The sequence below is a fragment of the Pseudonaja textilis genome, chromosome 8 (assembly GCF_049901715.1).
Source record: "Pseudonaja textilis isolate UNSWEBS1 chromosome 8, rPseTex1.2, whole genome shotgun sequence".
In the NCBI taxonomy this organism is placed as follows: Eukaryota; Metazoa; Chordata; class Lepidosauria; order Squamata; family Elapidae; genus Pseudonaja; species Pseudonaja textilis.
In genome coordinates, this window is record NC_141997.1 from 17,389,238 (window position 1) to 17,408,420 (window position 19,183).

Here is a 19,183-nt window from a genome sequence, read left to right on the forward strand (position 1 = left end):
TATGCTACTTTTGACTATCATGTAACTTATTTCTGCATCACACATGTGGAACTTTTCTTGGTTACTTGATAATTTGAAATTTGTAGAAGTTGAAACGAAGCCTTTACATGGGGATGCCTTTTTCCAGTTCAACTAGCTCTGTGTGTTTGTTTTAATCTTTGGCTTTTAGTGCTGTTTTTTTCTTTCTTTCTGTACTGGAACTAGATACTAGGAAAGATTACACAATGTATCCTAAGTCCATTGTGAGTGATTAGGCAACCAAATGAACAGTGTATCCTTAAAGGGGTTTCAGGATGCATGACAAAGTAAAAATGAGACCAGGGATTTGTTTGTTCCTGCCATCTGAAGTAGCACAGACTTATGAGCAGTTCACTGCCCACCAGTTTTGATTAATGAGTGGTGCAGAGGATTGTATGTGAATCTACAGTGACAGCATGTAACCTTGTGATGATTTGCTTTTCAAGCCTTATTTGCAGTATACCTTTTAAGCTTTGTGTTTAATGTTGGTAGCTGGCATAGGAAAAAAAGACCTAAGAACTGGCAACTGTCTGTTTAATTTTCTCTTGATAGACACGCATATTCTGGTAAAGATCCACCAATGGATGTTTACCCAAAGCAAAAACGCATGTTTCTTCTCCAGTGGCTACTCAGTGCCTTCTTAAAAGTTAACTGCTTGAAAAGTTATGGAATTTTCCTCTTCTGAGGTTTCTCAGTTTTGACTCTCTCTTTAGTCACTTGTTCCTTGCTGCGTTGCTGTGTGACACTGTAGCTGCTTAAAAAAAAAGTCCCAGATTCTTGCAGATCTTGAAAGACAGATCAGAACCTGCTGTACACTATAATCTTGCCTCGCTGCTTCAGAAATAAGCACCATCGACTCAACAATACTTTCCCTTTTATTATAACCATTTTCATCTCTTGTTTTTTCGGGCTTCATGTGTACAACTTTGTAGAAAACCGCTTCATTAAATTATTCATGCACTGGATTTATATCCCAATTTTCCTCAAAAGGTCAGAGGGCATATATAGAAATCCCTTTTCCATCATGATGCCCCGATGAATCACCCTGTGGCTGGGTTGAGTATAACTGGCCCAATGTCCCCCACTGAGATTTTAGGGCGGAAGGTGAACGTGCTCCTAGTCCTCAAGGTGATTACTTCATTACATGGACTTCCTTATAATTAGCAATCACAAATAATAAACTTTTTTCCATCCTCCATGAAGATATGTAGACTTTCTTAGAATTGCCTTTTTGTCCATTTTTTGGGAGATGCCGCTCTTCTGGGATTTGATTAGAATAATCTGCAACACAGCTGCAAAGAGAAAGAGAAAGGGCTACTTTGACATTTTTAAAAGTAGCAGTGGGCTGCAAAGGAATACCTGTCACACTGATCAGCTATTTTGGTGGCTAACACAATGGCAGCCCTTGGGCTAGCAGTACTGGTTAAGTCCTGGAGGCATTGGATGTGCTTGGCAATGTGTCTTTTCGGGCAGCTGCAGATCCTGCTTGGCAGCAGTAATATTTCATGGCAGAAAATTGAGTTGTTGTTTTTTAAAAAAAAAAACACTGGTAGGCTTCACAAGAATTCTTGGAGGGCTCCATGTTACGCAGGTCTGGTTTAGAAGGCAATATATACGGTAGGTTTTATTCTACACAAGAAGTTCTGAAATTAGTAATATTTATAGAATGCACAGATAACTATTAATAGGCTATATATTTAACCTTTGTGGGTATTAATCTATATCTGTACAGAATTTTTTTATTTTTGGGAACTTTCTTCACAATTATAACTCATTATCTTGCTATACTGTCTTTTCTAACATCTTTTTTGTTAAGCTTTTGTCATTATCAAAAAAAATTGGCAGGTGCTTTATATTTTCATAAGGAAAGGATTGCAAAACAGAATAATCTTGATTTTGTTTAGCTAATGCCTTCAGAGAATATTGTACTTTTAAATTATATAAACAAAAACATGTTTTGACCCAAGGTCAAATAGACAGTAAAATCAGGAAGGCAAGTGAGCAGGTGCAGTTATACAAACTTAAGTTTTGTGTCCATTGTAGAACAAGAAACTAATTCAGCTTTCCCTTGTAAAATAATGTCTAGGTCAGCTGGACAATTCTTTAGCCGTTATCAGTTATGTGATATACTACAATATCAATATCAAAATATCTAACTTTCACTGTAGTATAAATGTACAATGATTATGATTTGAAGCTTCAAATATAGTTCGTGTCCTCTTCCCACTGTTTGTGACAGATAAAGGATTTCGAGATTGTGGGTTGCCTTTCTTGGGCACTGGATGGCTACTGGAAAGTTGCATTTATGTGCATGATAAATCTATGTTGAATCACAGGCTCATGACTTAGCTTCAAATTGACTCATTCGCTTAATTAAACTTTGTGCGTCCTTTTTCATACAATTATAGAATAGGAAGAGACTGCAGAGTTCAGCTATTCTAAGCTGCCTATTAGGGTTAGGGTCCATACACAATTTGCTAGAGCATTTGGGATGGAAGGTTATCTAGACTCTTATTTGAAGATCTCCAGTGATAAGAACCTATCACTCCAGAAAGCAACTAATTCCAGTAGTTGAAGAAAATTCCTCCAAATATCTAACCCAGGTGTACTTTTCTTTTAATTTCATCCCATTTGTCCTGCCATGTGGGGCAATAGAAAACAGGTTAACTCTTCTTCTACAGATACTTATCAACTAACAACTGTAATGGGGCCCAGGATTTCCATCATAAGTCATGATGGTTGAAACACTTATGCAACCAACTCATTTTTATGACCTTTTTTTGCAGCAGTCATAGAGCGAACACAGTGCTCTGAAAGCAAATGTGGTGTCTATAAAGTAAGTTCATTCCTAAAATTGCTTTTTCTTTGCTAGAAATCAGCCAAAATGGCTGGAATTTGCCAAAGAACAGTGTTAATCATGGACAAATGACCATGGAACACTGCAACTGGCTGTAAAATTGAGCTAATTGCCAAATACTCAAAATGGAGTCATATAACTGTGTGTGCATGTGTTTGCGCATGCCACTGTCATAACTCCACAGCCAGGTTATAAGTTCAATCTGGGAGGTCTATCATAACTTCAGTCACTAAACAATCAGTTGTTAAGCAACCCGTACAGGTAGTCCTCAGCTTACAATTATTCATTTAGTGATCATTCAAAGTTAAAGCGACACTGAAAAAAGTGACTTATGACCAGTATTCATATAATCATTGCAACGTCCCCATAGTCACATGATCAGAATTAAGTCACTTGGCAACTGGCATGTATGTATGATGGTTGCAGTGCCCAGGGGTGTCATGTGATCACCTTTTGCGACCTTGTGACAAACAAAGTCAGTGGGGAAACCAGATTCACTTAACCCTGTTACTAACTTAACAACTTAAGTGATTCACTTAAGAACTGCAGCAAGAAAGGTTGTAAGATGAGGCAAAAGTAATTTTGATAACTGTCTTGTTTAGCAATAGACATTTTGGGCTCAATTGTGGTTGTAAGTCAATGTCTAACTGTACAGCCATTTTGATCAACCTTAGCAACTTAAAAGGTGCTGACTGAGGAATTCTGGGAGTTGAAGTCCATACATCTTAAAGTTGTCAAGGTTGAGCAACCTTGTTCTATAGGGCAAGCATTTAAGATACCTAAAGACTTCAACAATGTCTTTCCTTAGTCATCTTTTCTCTTTTGGTGACTAAGGCAAGCTCTAATTCCATTTTGTGTGGGGGAAATCTTTTGTCCTCCAAATGTTGCAGAATTATAATTCCTACCATTTCGACAGTGAAAGGCTTCTTGGAGCGACTGTCAGTATAGGTCAGCATTGTCCAGGGGGAGATAAGTTATATTCACCTATAGTAATGTCTACAGCCATGGTATTTTGATGATATGAGAAATGTTATGTTCTATTGCGTAGTGCTTTTCTGGGCTGTATCTTGAGTGTGACAATAATAAAAAAAACTCTTTTGTTTTTGGAGGCCCTAAATTTAATTGGCAATCAGAATTTCTAATGTCCCTTGTGTTGTTATCGTATATATGATTTAAACAGTGAAACTAAGTTTGGCTTCTGTAACTTCATTGGACATCACTGAGCAGTTTGCTTGCAACATGTAGAAATAGTTGGTTTATTCTGTTCTTTGTCATATTTGAAAAGCATGGTTTAGCCTGTAGCCTTGGATTTACAGATGCTTTATCATTCTGGCAGAATCCTACTCAGCTTTCTAGATCAGCCAGCCAATTAGGTGTTGCATATTATACATTTCTTAATTTTACTGTGGCTTGCCCTTGCATTTTAAAATTGCCATTATAAGGAAACAGCAGAAACCACATATTCAACAGACATGAGTGTTCATTTATTTATTGGACAAAAATGCTTTTGAGTAAAAGTAGTTACACAAGACCAGGACAGCTTTTATATTTTATATTTAAAACTGCCAGGAGACCTTAAAATAATTCCTTCTTTTCTAGTTTATTTGGCAGCTTGACCTTGTTAAAAGTTTCTTGTTAATCTCTTCTGGTTTACCTTGATGTGATATACACACCCATTGTGGCTCCTAAGCCATTGTTTTGGTGGGGGATGGGCTCACCCCTTATATTAAACTAAAGCCAAGCACCAGGTTATGGATTAGTGCCATGTGTAAATCAGAATTCTATTCTTACTTCTTAAAGACTTAAGGTATTAAAAGTATTCAGTTCTATTTTTTTCCTTTTTAGATTTTAAACTGCAGTTTTTCTTCAATAGCTCCCTGTAACCGCAGTCCCCATCTTTAAAATATGATACAAGCTTTATATCTAGGAATTGGAAATACCTTTTACAGAAATAATGGGATAAGAAGATTGAAGGCAAAACGTGATTTATTTTTTCGGGATTGATAGAGAAGACTGGCACAATAGTTGGCTCAATTCCATGAAAACCATGAAATTTGCAAAGATAACTGTGCTAGCTTTTAAATATAAAGGCCTGTAGAAGATAGATAAAGCATTGCCTGATGAAAAAAATGGCTGAAATCTCAGAATTGCAGAAGGGTAGAAGATAGTAGAAGTTGGAAAGAGGTAGTCAGAGTTGGCTGGAGGAAGAAATGTGAAGTGTTCTTTCCTTTCCCTTTTCTTGCTGTTAAGGAAAAAATGGTAACACCTTTCTCTGCAAACAACCAAAAGCTGAACATTCTATTGTGCTGACTGAAATTCAAGCAGGAAGTACTGCCATTCTGATAAGCAGTGCATAGTTGCAGCTGGTTAACTTGCACACATTCATATTGTTACTTTCCTATGTGACAATCCAGGTATTCCTTGACTTATAACAGTTTGTTTAGTGACTGTTCAAAGTTACAACGGCAATGAAAAAAAACATTTTTCACAGTTACAACCATTGCAGCATCCCCATCGTGATCAAAATTCGGACGCTTAGCAACTGGTTCACATTTACGATAGTTGCAGTGATCCGGGATCATGTGATCATCTTTTGTGACCTTCTGACAGGCAAAGTCAATGGGGAAACCAGATTCACTTAACAACCATGTTAGTAACTTAACAACTGTAATGATTTATTTAATAACTGTGGCAAGAAAGATCGTAAAAAGAGGCAAAACCCACTTAACAAATGTCCCACTTAACAACAAAAATTTTGGGCTCAATTGTAATCGTAAGTCGAGAACTACCTGTAGTAGACAATTGATTGTTTTGATTTCGTTTTGAGCTTACATAGTACTCTAATGCAGGGGTCGCCAACCTTTTTGACCTCAGGGACCACCATACTCATAATTTTAAATCCTGCAGACCACTAATATTAATTTTGACTGACGGTGGCTTGCTAATGTTGGTGGGAAAGTCGCTCCCATATTCCAGAACTACAGTAGTTACAGGACTGGCACTTTGGTCACCCCGGAGCAGCTGTTCCTCTACCCAGGTACACCAGCCTGCCATGGACTGGAGGAGCTGCTCCGGGGTGACCAAAGTGCTGGTCCTGTGACTACTGCAGCTCTGGAATATCAGAACAACTTTCCCACTAATGTCAGAAAGCCACCCCGGGGCGGATTTCCCTCCCCCGCTGTTCGTCTAACCTTCTAGTTCCAGCTTGCGTGGCTCTACTCAAGCTAATGTTTGTGCTCGGCTGAAAGATGGGGGCCAGTGAGTGGGCAGGCCATGTGGGTGGTGCAGCCTTGTGTTCCCGTGCAGCCTGGATTAATTGCTTTGGGGGGAGTGTTTTGGGAGGGAAGTTTCTCTGCGGACCACCAAAATTTTCTCATGGACCACCAATGGTCCCCAGCCCACCAGTTGATGACCACTGCTCTAATGAATATATCTTGGGTTTAGCGTGTGAGCATTGCACACATCAATGGCCAAATGCATTGCATAGTTTTAAAAGAGGAGGGTGTAGAAATATATCTATTTCAGGGGTGGGTTTCTACCGGTTCTGTCCACCTCTGTAGAACCAATAGCTCTGAAGAGCAGCAGACATAGAACTGGTTCTATGTCTGCTAATGTTTTTGCCCCCCCTCCACCTGATCTTTATTTCCTGATTTTTCAACTTCAGCTGCCGAATGAGGCACAGCTGCAGTTAAAAAAACAAGAAAAGAGGGCTGTTTCAAAGGCTGCTTCTCAGCACGCAGCATGCTAATGACAATGACAATTTACAGGCGCACGGCTCACAGCGGGCAGGGAAGCTTGTAAATCCCAAACCGGTAGTTAACCCTGTCATATCCCACCCCTGATCTATTTTGCAAAATAGGATTCAAAGTCACAACAATGACTGATAGTTTCCATTTTTCTCTCCCTTGCAGGTCCTCAGTATGCACTTTGCTGGCGATATCACACTCACAATATACCAATGCAGAAACTTGCACGCTTCATATAGGGGTTAGGTAAGTCTGAATCTTTACACCAATATTGTATTTTTTCACTTCTCTTAATATTCTTATTTTATAGCTTGTCCATAAAATAAGAGTATTTTTAAAGGAAAATATGCCATATTGAACAGCAACACAAGTTTCGTTTATTGCCATGAACAGGCCTTCCATCGGCTATTGTTGAGGGATGTGATGTCGCCAGCAGAGTGCATCCTGGGCTGACTGGGCCTGGCCAGTCACTGAGTATGTTGAGGTCTCAGTTTTGTGGACGTTTTTGAGAACATTACATTTTGGGGAGGGAGAAGGCAAAGGTAAGTTGCTATCATAAAATGCCATTTCAACCTCTAGTCTTAAGCCTTTCCACTGCACCATATTGAAGACCACTAATTCTAGTGTGTAGTGTGATGACTCCCCCGGACACGTCCCCAGATATCTCTCCATATGTCAGTTCAGAGGAGGAGGAACCAGTCCCAGCGTATCAGGATGGGGGTTGGTCAACGAGCAGCTGTCTGAGAGGGATTTGGCTGAAGAGCAGCTGCAGCAGGACAGCCCTGAGGCTTCAGGTGCGGAAAGCATGCAGCTGCAGCCGGTCAGTGATGAGGAAGAAGAACCGCCTTCTCTATCTGATCCAAGGGCAGACAAAAGGCAGGAGCAGCAAATTACTCATGAGGAGGCAGCTTCGTCTCTCTTGATGGGCTACACCATATGCTGGCTATTTAGCATGGCAGACAGATGGAGATGATGGTGGGGACATCACTTTTCCTAGCTGCGTGTTTCCTGGTCGTTGTCATTCCTGTCTTGCTTTGGATTGACACGGTGCCTTGACTTTGGAACATGCCGTGGGATCTCTGCATTTTTCTGGCCCCATTAATTCTCTTGTGTTGTGCATTTAATTTTTCCTGGTGGGTTTGTCTTGTTTGAGAAACTTTCAAGTGCCTTGTGGACTCATTGGCCATTGCTCTGTGGACATCGGTCTGCTTTTGCATCGGTCTGCTTTTGGCTGAACTTAATTGGGACAGTCCTGGGTTTTTGGTGAAGGGAATTGCTGGGGAATATTAATAAACCTACTAAACCATTGTTATGTGTGTGTATGAATGAACAGGATAGCACATGAACTAGCTGTAAACTCTGAAAGGGGAATTTTAGGTTCCGTTTGACTTTTAATGAAAGTGCCTTTTATCTCTTAATAAAAGTGCCTTTTCACTTCAACCAAATGGAGTCGAGAGTTTTACTTCCCTCGGGGATTAGACTTGGGCAGGTCTGACAGATGCAGTTGCACTTTATGACCACATTGCTTATGGTGGAAATTCCAGTTCCGATTTGTCCATAAGCCAAGGACTACACATACCACCGAATTATAATGGGAATTAGTCAAAACCCCTTTTGACTGCATGGCAGAGGACGGAGGAAAGTAACATGAAACAGAGTTGACTACTTACAATTTATCTTTTTCCAGACAGAATTCTGGATATTTTAAGTTAGTCTAGTATGGGAATAATTTCCAGAATACTGCTTTCTGAAGTGTAGGCTTCCTTTGAGAATTACACTTAGCACTGTTTGACCATTTCGAAGAAGAAAGCAGCCATTGATGAGAATAGCATCTGCAAAAGATGAAGTAAGAGTAGGAGTGATAGAGAATGGCAATTCATGAAAAGACGAATTGTCTTGTTATTTAGTTGACAATGTCTTGCATATGCAGTAAGAATTAAGTCTAATGTACTTGGACAATTTGATAAACTGAAAATAGTTGACTGCATTTAGGATATGTTTAGAGAAAAAAGACAGTTTTTGAAATGCAATATTTGTTCCCCTACCCATCATTGGCAAACCTAAATAATAATAATAGAATTTGCTTGGTGTCCTTGTACGTACTAATAAAATGATGGTGATGGTGAGATCCATTCAGTTGTTTTGGCCAGATCTCACCACATCATCTGATCTTGTGGTACTTTTTTACGTTTTTCTATTATTTGGCTGCTGTCAGCTTTGATGATGACTAATAATAACAATTATATAAACTTATTGTATGTAAACCATCAATGTACTAACATGGTGATAGAGCAGTTAGGCCTTTCAGCAGATGTCCAAACCGGAAGAGAATGAAAGAGAATAATGAATGCATCGTTAACTTTTCTTGGAAGCATCTGGAAAAGAAATTTTAGGTGATTTCCTTCTTCACTCTCATTCTTAATCAGTGAAACAGAAGCAGATAATAATATTTCTGTAAGATCTCTAGCTGTAGAACACAGATTCTCCCAATTTTCAATTTATTGGCCCAATGAGAAGTTTCCCACTTAGAAGGGATATTTGGAGAAGGTGTAAGCCGAGTGGGTAGCTCAGTGCACACAATTCTATATGTAGCAACATTTTTTTTTTAACAAAAATCCAAGTTTCTTATAAGTGAAAAAACAAGGTGGATAAATCACTTCAAAAATATGTAGCGCATTCAATTGTTAAATGGGGGTGTTCAATAGTCATTTTCCTTGATCACCTTTTGGCAAATTGTACTTTGAGGGGAGGGAGGGAACAAAAATGAACGGTTATACAGTGCACATGGCTACAAAAAGAAATGACAATATCAAAAACTGCTTACCTTAGAGCAGGTAGGCAAGATGCTACAGTGCAAACTTGTGGTTGTGCTAAGCTTCCCAGGGCCTCCCCTCCTCCCAAGGCACCCAATGTTCTATTTAACAATCACAGTGGGGAGAGCAGAGATTGAAGTCATTAAGCGAGACAATCACATTGGTACCAGGCTTAATGACCATTATGATTTGTGACAATAGTTGTAAAGCTCCATTATGGTAATAAGTTAAGGACTGCATGTAATACGATGTCAGATTCTTTAGATAGCTCATTCCCACCATCATTCAATGTACAAAGTTCACCTATTGCCACAAGATACAGTGAGTTTGATGTGACTAAATCCATCGAGGTATAGGATGCTTAAGTCATGGCAATGTTCTGAGTGTATGGTTTGAGGACAAGTTGCTGCAATACAGACTAGATTTCCATTTTAATTTAACTATAACCATGAATAAACCATAACTTGTACAACATACTAGGACAGGAATGGGCAACCTTTTAATGGAAAAGGGACATAGTTTGGTTTGGGGGAGCTGCAAAACAGATAGGAGGACTACATCGTTTCATTTAAAAAATGAAAGACGTATGTGCCATATTCTTTACTTACGCTTTTATACTTTAGGGTTTGCCAGATAGCTTTTATGTGTTTCCTAATTCGAAATTATAGAAACTGAGATCAGCTTGGTGAAGGTGCTCTGGGTATTGCACATGAAGCATCCTTGTTCTAAGATATGATCTGCTCCTTTGAATTTGGCTTCCCATGGTAAATCCAGCCATAGGGCACTGTGCAGCTGGTTGACCTGAAGCTTTTGGGCTTCTGTTTGCAAACTAAAATAATAGAGTGAATTAGTCCAGCATCTGTGTAATAAAACATAGAATGCCAAGAGTGGTTAAATATTAGATGTTGTTTTAGCAGGTATTCAGCAGTTGTTAATATGGAATGTATATCATTGAAAGAAACAGCACTATTCTAAATAGATGATAGGGAAATGAATTAAAGCTGAAAGCACTTTGTAAGAGTGATTGACATATTCCTTCAGAACAACCACTCTATACAAGTTATATTGACAGTATTCAGGTTAGGTATATTTAATGCATTATTGAATCTGTGCATTTTGTTATCCTTGGATAGACAGCTTAGTACATCTCTCCAGAAGTTTCTGTACTATTGAATCTTTTGCATAAGTACAGATTGAGACTGACAGATTTTTTAAAAAATGAAGTCTATTCCATTATGTACAATGAACGATATGCTTGAGATTCTTTCTGATAGTTTATTGCTGGGGAGTGAAATATTTCATTATAGTGCTCTGCTTTTACAGAATGAAGAAGACATTGACTCATATCGGTTTTGACACACTTTCTTAAGTATTACTTTAGAGTAATGAGAATACTAGTAATATTATATTGTGGTGTTAATGCTTTTAAAATGGTATGCTTGAGAGTCAATGGAACATGATTCATATGTAAAAAACCTGGGCCAAAGAGCTGAGGAGTAAAGTGTTTTTCTTACTATTTCTCCTGCGACTGTCCTACAAATTCTAGGTAAACCTTCCCCACCTTATGCCTTCCAAGAATGTTAGGATCTTCAAGCAAGGGAAGAGGCAAATTGCCTGATGCAACTTGCATCATAATATTGACACTGTGAGGGTTATGTATTTGTGTCCAACCTCAGGCTACAAGTACACAAGGTCCTATTTACATTTGTGAAATATTTTTTGTCATTTTAATCTACATCTACATACATACATACATACATACAAATATACATACATACATACATACAAATATACATATACATATATACATATACATATATATATATATATATGTGTGTGTGTGTGTGTGTGTGTGTGTGTGTGTGTGTGTGTGTGTGTGTGTGTGTGTGTGTATATATATATATATATATATATATATATATATGGATCTTTGGTTGTTCGGGTTTTCTCCCGTAAGATTCAAAGTATCTAGAAGCAACGTTTCGATGAAGTCTCATTCATCATCTTCAGGCTTCTTTCTTCAGCTCTGTGCTTCTCAGAGGGAACTCTGAGGGAACTCTGCACTGCAAAACACAAGCAGAGGAGAGCAGTTTCAGTTTTAGTTTCACAGCACCAAGCAGCTTTTAGTAGAGAACAGTTGAGCTAAGCCATGCCCAGGCTCCTTGCTATCTCCTTCTTGCTCACACAGCAAATACTGTTTCAATTTCCAAACAGTCCTTAACTGTCTCACACACTGACAGGATGCTAGCCAGATGAATACCAATGGATGCTGATAGGCAGAGGCAGAATTTTTTTTTCCTTCCTTATTTTCCTCCCCAAAAACTAAGCCCGGCCACATAATTTCGTAGCGAAGCATGGGTATCGAGCTAGTCATAAAATAAAAAGGTGCCTTCAGTTGAAACTACAACTCCCAGAACTTCTAGATGAAAGCAACATCCAATACTTAGTTAACATTAGCTTGGGGAAAGAGATTCATAGTGCAGATATTCCTCAACTTACAACAGTTCATTTAATGATGTTCAAAATTACAAGATCACTGAAAAATGTGGCTTTTGACCATTTTTCACACTTGCAACATTGCAGCATCCCCAAGATCACGTGATTTACATTTGGATGCTTGACAACTGAACAACCATGTTACTAACTTAACAACTGCAATGATTTATTTAACAACTGTGGCAAGAAAGATTGTACAATGGGGCAAAACTCACTTAACAGATGTGTTGCTTATCAACATAAATTTTGGGCTCAATTGTGAGTCGAAAACTATCTACCTTTCTCGATCACTTTATAGAATTAGATGTTGGTGACAAAGGTTTTTGATCTGGTTTCATATGTTCTTAGAGGATGGAGATTGTGCTGTAAAATTTGTATGTGTGACAGAATTCAAACTTGATCCAAGATTTAATTGTTAAAATTTTCTAATTTGAGGATAAGGAAATCTTGCTTTTTTTTCTGAGATCCACTGTCAGTTGGTGACTCAGAGGGCCAGACTCAAAAAGTGGACAAAGCCACCCTGTTCTCTTCTGCTCTATTCATATGTGTTCTCACTTTCCATAGATTAAGAAAGGAGATAATCTGAAAAAATAAGAGATTGGAATCAACAAAGGAAGGCAACAGTAACACATGGAAAATGTCAAATAAAATCACTACAACCTAAGCAAGTTACATATATCTACTTACCTGGATTTCAGATTATATTGTAGAGAAGATAATTATGACTGGGCATATTTTTCTTCAGATTTTCATCCTCTTGAGAGCAGTACCTAGTTTCAGTTTCATAGAACTTAGACCCATGATGGTGAACCTATGGCAGAGCCATTTCTGCCAGCACGTGAGTGGTCGGCCTGAAGAGCCCCATTGCACATGTGCGCACATGCCCCCACCAGCCAGCTAATTGTCAGTTATCTGCTGCACGTGCGTGGGGGGAAGTGCATGCCCAGGGGGAGGGGCGCATGGTGGGAGTTGCACATGCATGCACAGAGGCACGTGGTGTGGGGGTCACATGCGCATAGGTGTGCAATGCATGTGCAGGGGGGTTCACATGTACATTGCATTATGGGTGCAGGCATGCGAGAGAGAGTGCACCTTCAGCATGTGACGTGGAAAAGGTTAGCCATCCTTGATTTAGACCAAAGACTACCTCTTAAAAGACACTGAGTGTTGTGCTATTCAAACATTGCACCTTGCATCTTATGTCAGAAGTTTAGCTACAAATAAAAAAACAACAACTATTGACTAAAGTGTTCTATACATTATTCTGTACGAGAGTCATGTCTGCAGTTTTCTTCAGATAAAGTACTGTGTGGAATTAACTTATTCTTTATAATGGGGAATGAAGGTGAATTCTGATCTATTAAGTACTCCCAACACAGGGCTAACTTGCCCAATTCTAAAAAAATATCAACATATTTTTATTATATTTATTATTACCAAATATAAAGACAAGCCAAAGGTAAGTAGTATAAATAATATTAATCAAAATGGTAGTATAAATAATGTTAACCAAATTCTACAGTGCTTTGATTGAGATAGGATAAAAAGTACTTGTTCCGTGGCTTTTTTCTCTACTATAAAATTGAGCTATGTAAAAGAGCCACAGTATTGCATTTCTGAAAATACCTCAAGAAATGGATATGCTATTGATTAAATTTATGTCATTAAAATGCATGCTTTTGAAGAAAGAGAGGGCCTAACTTTTCTTTCATCTTTCTTAGCTGCTGTTTATGTTAGAAGAATGCCTTCAAGGGAATAAGATGCCCCTTAAATTTATTTGTTTATTCTGTCTGCAATAAAGAGAGGTATCATTTAAATTTTTGAAATGTGAGACATCAGATTTAATCTCGGGGCTAACAGAAGACTCCTGTTTGATATTGGATGAATCATTGATGGATTTCCTAACCCATCCCAGGGGAAGCTTGCTGTAGAGATGAATGTTGATAGGGAACAAAATGAGTTGCTCCCAATCTTGGGAGAAACAGGAGTAAAGTTCAAATGTGGGTGTTTGTTGATGCACATGCATTTTACTGCTCCAATATACATTTGACGTTCTTATGTGCCAAATTCTCTTCATAATGCTGGACATCTACAGAATATATTAGTGATATTATTGAAAGAATGGGGGTTTATTGAACCTATGATTATACTCTTTTGCCCTGGAACATTTTGTGTTATACTTTAAGAATGTTCATGGTCTTCAGCCCTTCTCATTAATCAATTTACATCCCAATTAAAATGTTCAAGGAAGCCTAGATAATCTGTCTGGACATGTTTTAGGTTTTGCTCCTGCCTAGGCATGACAATACTATCAACAATAATTGGTTTCTAGTTTTGGAATGATCTCAGGTGTCACCTGAATTTTATTTTTAGGCAGTTGAGAAAAAAAGAAAAAAAATACCATGTTTAAAAACCTAGAAATGCAAATATTTATTGTATTCACTGATTGTGAATACTTAAAAAAGAGGAATACCAGTGGATATGTATGTATAGTCATTAGGGAAATTATAGCTTTAGTATGTTGAAGGAACATAGTTTCTCCTTGACTAGAGATAAATGGTCCTGTTCTGATAACATGTTTATTTCAAAGCAGTTATTAAACCAGTCAAATCTCCTTTAATTGTTCTGACCACACACAATCCCACCAAATTAAAGGGAAGAAATACTATTTGGGGAATATGGAACAAGTCTATATTACATAATTGGCTCTTTCTCATATGGTTAGAAAGACATCAATAATGTTTGGAGTTATGATGTGTGTTGCCTGGCCTTTGTAGCAAGTGCTCTGTTTTTTTTTCCAGCTGTATAATCTTTTCGAGCAATTTTGCTTTGAATAGATATGAAAGATAGGTGAATGGACTGTTTTAAGTATTCTCATGGCACGGGTTAATTAGTTTAATCCTGTGCATTAGTGAATCCATTTTACCTGGAATCTAAATGGATTGACTCAATGGATCCTTTTTTTAGTGACATCATCTTTACACCTCCCTCTGTTGATTTAATTAGGCATCTTATGGAAAGGAAAGCTTTTCTCTTTGGTAGAAAAGGAAAGTGGTTTTAAAAGTATGATATACAGTGCTGTAAAGTTGGCTAAGTGAAAGATGGTAACAGACATTAACCTCTGCAAATTGGTATGATGGTGTTATGACATCACACAGTGACATGTGCTATGTAATATGTGCAAATTACAGAATTTACATCATTTGTATGGTGGTGACATCACAATGTCCTGCACCAGACACCTGTTTCAATAGATAAAGCAGTGCATAAGTTCCCTGGCTTAGATCTTTCAGAATTTTGCCTTGTTGCGACTAGTGTGTTAGACTACCAGAAAGAAAGAAAAATAATTTTAAAGCCATTCAGCCATGAAATTCAGAGGGCTGGTCACATTCTTCTTCCTCATCAGGGTATTGCAACAATAACTTACAAACTACAAAGATGAATCCTTGTGTGTCACTTTGCACCTCCAGAAGAAAGACGTGGTAAAAATACAAGATAAACAACTGTTTCCCCTTTTCTCTACTTTTATTTGGGACGTTAATTTTGTAAGATGGTGGTTATTTAATAAAGCCTATAAAAATATATTTGTTTTTCCTTTGGAGAAAATCCTAATAATTCACGTTTCTTTACATTGCCCCCTTTTTAGATGTGCTTTTTAAAAGTTTTTTTTAGAATGAAACAAGGTCCTTATTGGTTCTGTTTACTTTAGTACAAAAAGGAATATCAACCAAATGGAAAGATTACTGTAATTCCCTTCTGTGCATTGCATCATCCTGTTGTCCTTGTCGTTTATCTTTCCTACCTCCCTCTGCTTCCCACAGTGAAGACCAAATACAAACAAAAAGTCAATTTGAACAGGAGAGGCCATGAATTCGAACAAACCTGCCAGGTTATGTGTAGAAACCAGTCTCTTCTGTCAGTTTGACAGGAAAAAAGCCTCAGGTGCTTTCAAAAAACAAATATTATCTTTTCAAGTACTGGTTGGGTTTGGAAGCAAACATTTCAAAAAGGATATTCCTTCTCTTTGGTTGTTCATTTCTGAATGTGAATGGGTCTGCAGAGACATGCTGGGCTAATTTATTTATTAAATAAATTAATCCTAATAAAGTCCCCCTGTACCACAAGAGAACTGCTATTTGAGCAGAGTAAATGCTGCCCTCACTCTATATATAGGGTTTCCCATTGGGAGCTTGATTGGCTGAGAAGCCTTTGTTCTTTATTATGTAATCACACTTCTGCTGAAACACCTATGAAGGCATACCTTGAAAATGTAACTAACATTAAAAAACTTAACCCACATGTTGGAAGTGTGCAATTAAAGTGGCCTCTTAAGTGGCAGTTGATTACCTTAAGAATGCTTACCAATATGACGAAATGGGGTCAAACTAGGTAGAGTTCCATTATTTCACAGGGCTTTATGTGTTCGATCAGCCAGTCCCTAAAGAAGATCAGAAGTGAACTTCTGTGCAGATTCTAACATTCATCCTCCCACGTTTCAGTCATAACCACATCCTTAAGGATTAGCACCAATTTTTTTCATACTGCTCAAATTCTTAGCTTCAGCATGCCAGCAATAATTATAGAAATATTCTAAATTCAAAATATCAATCTGCGGCTCAGGTTTTTTTTTTTCAGAATTAAGTACCTTTGCTAAAAAAAAAAAAAAGTAAGGCAAATATTTTTTGCTCTCCAGCTTATAGTTTAAAAGCTATTATCCACTCATTAGATGCACTAATTATTCTACCTAGGTTTTATTTTTAGAGGCAAAGCTTTTCTGGATTTATATTTGCTGCTAATTCATGTGAGCAGTTTAGCAAGAAAGTAGAGCAGAGTCGCAATGCATTTTCCCAACCATTTTAAAAAGAGTTGTCTCCACATTGGATTGTTAAGGTGGTGTTACCTTCTTAGAAAATGTAGCATTCAAGGAAAATGCGATCTCTCTACAGACTATCTTTAAGTCCATTTAGATTATGCATTTTTAAAATTCACTTGAGAGTTTGAAAAAGTCTTTCGTACAAATATACATTTCTACGATGAGTGTTTTGAATTTTATAAAGGTAAACCAAAACTCACATCAAATTATTGAGTGGGTGTTATCCTTTTGTAACACGTATTCTTTTGAAAAGCATAAATGAGATTGCTCTCTAGTTAATTCTTTTGACCTCAAAACTGCCCTAGAATAAATAGCCTTGTGATCCAAGCTTATGCTTTCTCTTTACCAGGCTAGTGTCTTATACTGTTAGAATACTGTTTCCTTATCAACCATGGTTTATGGAACATATAATCCATGTTGGGTTGTTCTATATTGGTTAATGCTATTTTTTCATATTTGTTATGAGATTTCCTTTGGAACTTCTATTTCTTTTGTCTATTGGTAGTATCGCACTAGCTATTCAAATGTAATAAATACTTTTAAGGTATATCTGATAACATGATTTATCTGGTATTATTGAACTATTTTGCCTAAATGATCATGAAAATTTGTAGTGTAATTAACAGGAGTGGGATATGACAGGGTTAACTACCGGTTCAGGATTTATGAGCTTCCCTGCAAACTGCGAGCTGCGCGCCTGTAAATCGTCATCAGCAGCTGCCTGCAGGGAAGCAGCCTTTGAAACAGCCCTCTTTTCTTGCTTTTCTAACTGCAGCTGTGCCTCATTCAGCAGCTGAAGTTGAAAAATCAGGAAATAAAGATCAGGTAAGAACCCGGGTGGGCGGGTGGACAAAAACATCAGCAGACATAGAACCAGTTCTATGTTTGCTACTCTTCAGAGCTACCGGTTCTACAGAGGTGGACGGAACCAGTAGAAACCCACCCCTGGTAATTAAAGTGCTAAGAATTCTGGTTTTTGTTTGTTTTTCTTTTACAAATCTTTTAGAGTTTTGGAAACAATTATTCAGAAAGTACACTGAACACCATTGTACTCAGTATTATATTCCAGTCAAAATCTAGAGCTATGATCAGATTTGTTTTGCTTGCCCTTCCTGTGAAGGCTTTGGCAGAATATTTAACATGATGAGAAGACTTAATGTCCCAAATACACTTGGACTTAAATTAAGGGCTCTGTGAATTTTTTTAAGTGAGCAAACTGGTTATCTAATCCTGTCTTACAATACTTGTTTAAAACTAAGAAGTAGAATTCATTTTGTGGCTGGAAACTTGCCAAATCAACCTCCTGGTTACTGGAATCACTGCAGAACCCAAGGTGCTAGACAAAATGTATTCATTTCAGTTTTCAAATTGATGTTTAATTGCTCAGAGTGTTTTGGGCTTTGGCCAATGAACAGCTCAAGCATAAGTTGGATAAAGATAGGACATTGTAAGGATCAAATGCTTGCATTTTTTTAGAAGTTCTGAATGGTTTAGAAGCGGGGGGTGTCATCAGAAAACTGTAGTATACTGAATTGAAGAAGGTATGAATCACCTCATGTTTTAGAAAAAAATCTAGTATGTTTACGGACATGAGATTATTTATAACTAGAACTTTCCAAATAGGAATTAAAATATCAACATATGGCAGTGCTGCAGTTCTAAAATGATGCCCCACTGAACCTTTTAAGCTTTCTTTGCACAATGTTGTGATTATAGTTGTACTTACAATGATGAGAAAAATATCTGTATCCTCCCTGTGTAGAACATGAAAATGAATATAAAAATGTAATCAGTCAATGATAAATCCTTCTTAAAAATAAAACATGTAAAAGTTTATATAGCCCCAGTAAGATGTAACTCGTGGTCCTATTTGTCTTTCAGGGTTGATTGTTGGAGTAATCTTGAGATATGGTATACCTCCTGCCAATGGTCATGACAAGCCTTTCAGCTGTTCTCAGGAAGACAGAGCTTATTCCACTCTGTTAGTCAACATCAGTGGGAAGTTCTTTGAATATACTTTAAAAGGAGAAATAAGCCCTGGAAAAATACACAATGTGGAACAGAATGATATACTGCGAAAAGTGAGAGCTGCCTTTTGTTGACTAAGGTTCCTTTCTTACTGAACTGCACCATTTGACACAAAAAATTTTCAAAGCGGAAAATGTGAAATGCGGTGTAATCTTTCCTAGTAGTAGGATGCAGTTTGTAGTGTTGTTCAAGTATGGTAACAACCCATCTCTTCTGCGTTCTGTGGTCCTTAGACATGATTATTGATCTTTCCATAGCAGTTTGATAGTTTACCTTCCCTCCTCCCACTATCCAGGGTTCAGATAACCTCAAAATCTCAGGATGTATATACTGTTAAATACTAATTTCTTGT

The 19,183-nt window shown here is 37.7% G+C and overlaps 1 protein-coding gene across 2 annotated transcripts in view; it reads left to right on the forward strand.

The window, feature by feature from the left end:
• The window catches only part of SLC9A7 (solute carrier family 9 member A7), a 52,594-nt gene that overhangs the window by 1,562 nt on the left and 31,849 nt on the right, over window positions 1-19,183 (forward strand). For both annotated transcript variants that reach the window (XM_087938426.1, XM_087938427.1), the window contains exon 2: window positions 18,685-18,884. In XM_087938426.1, coding sequence (XP_087794552.1) covers window positions 18,685-18,884 — 200 coding nt within the window. The remainder of the gene's footprint in view (window positions 1-18,684; window positions 18,885-19,183) is intronic.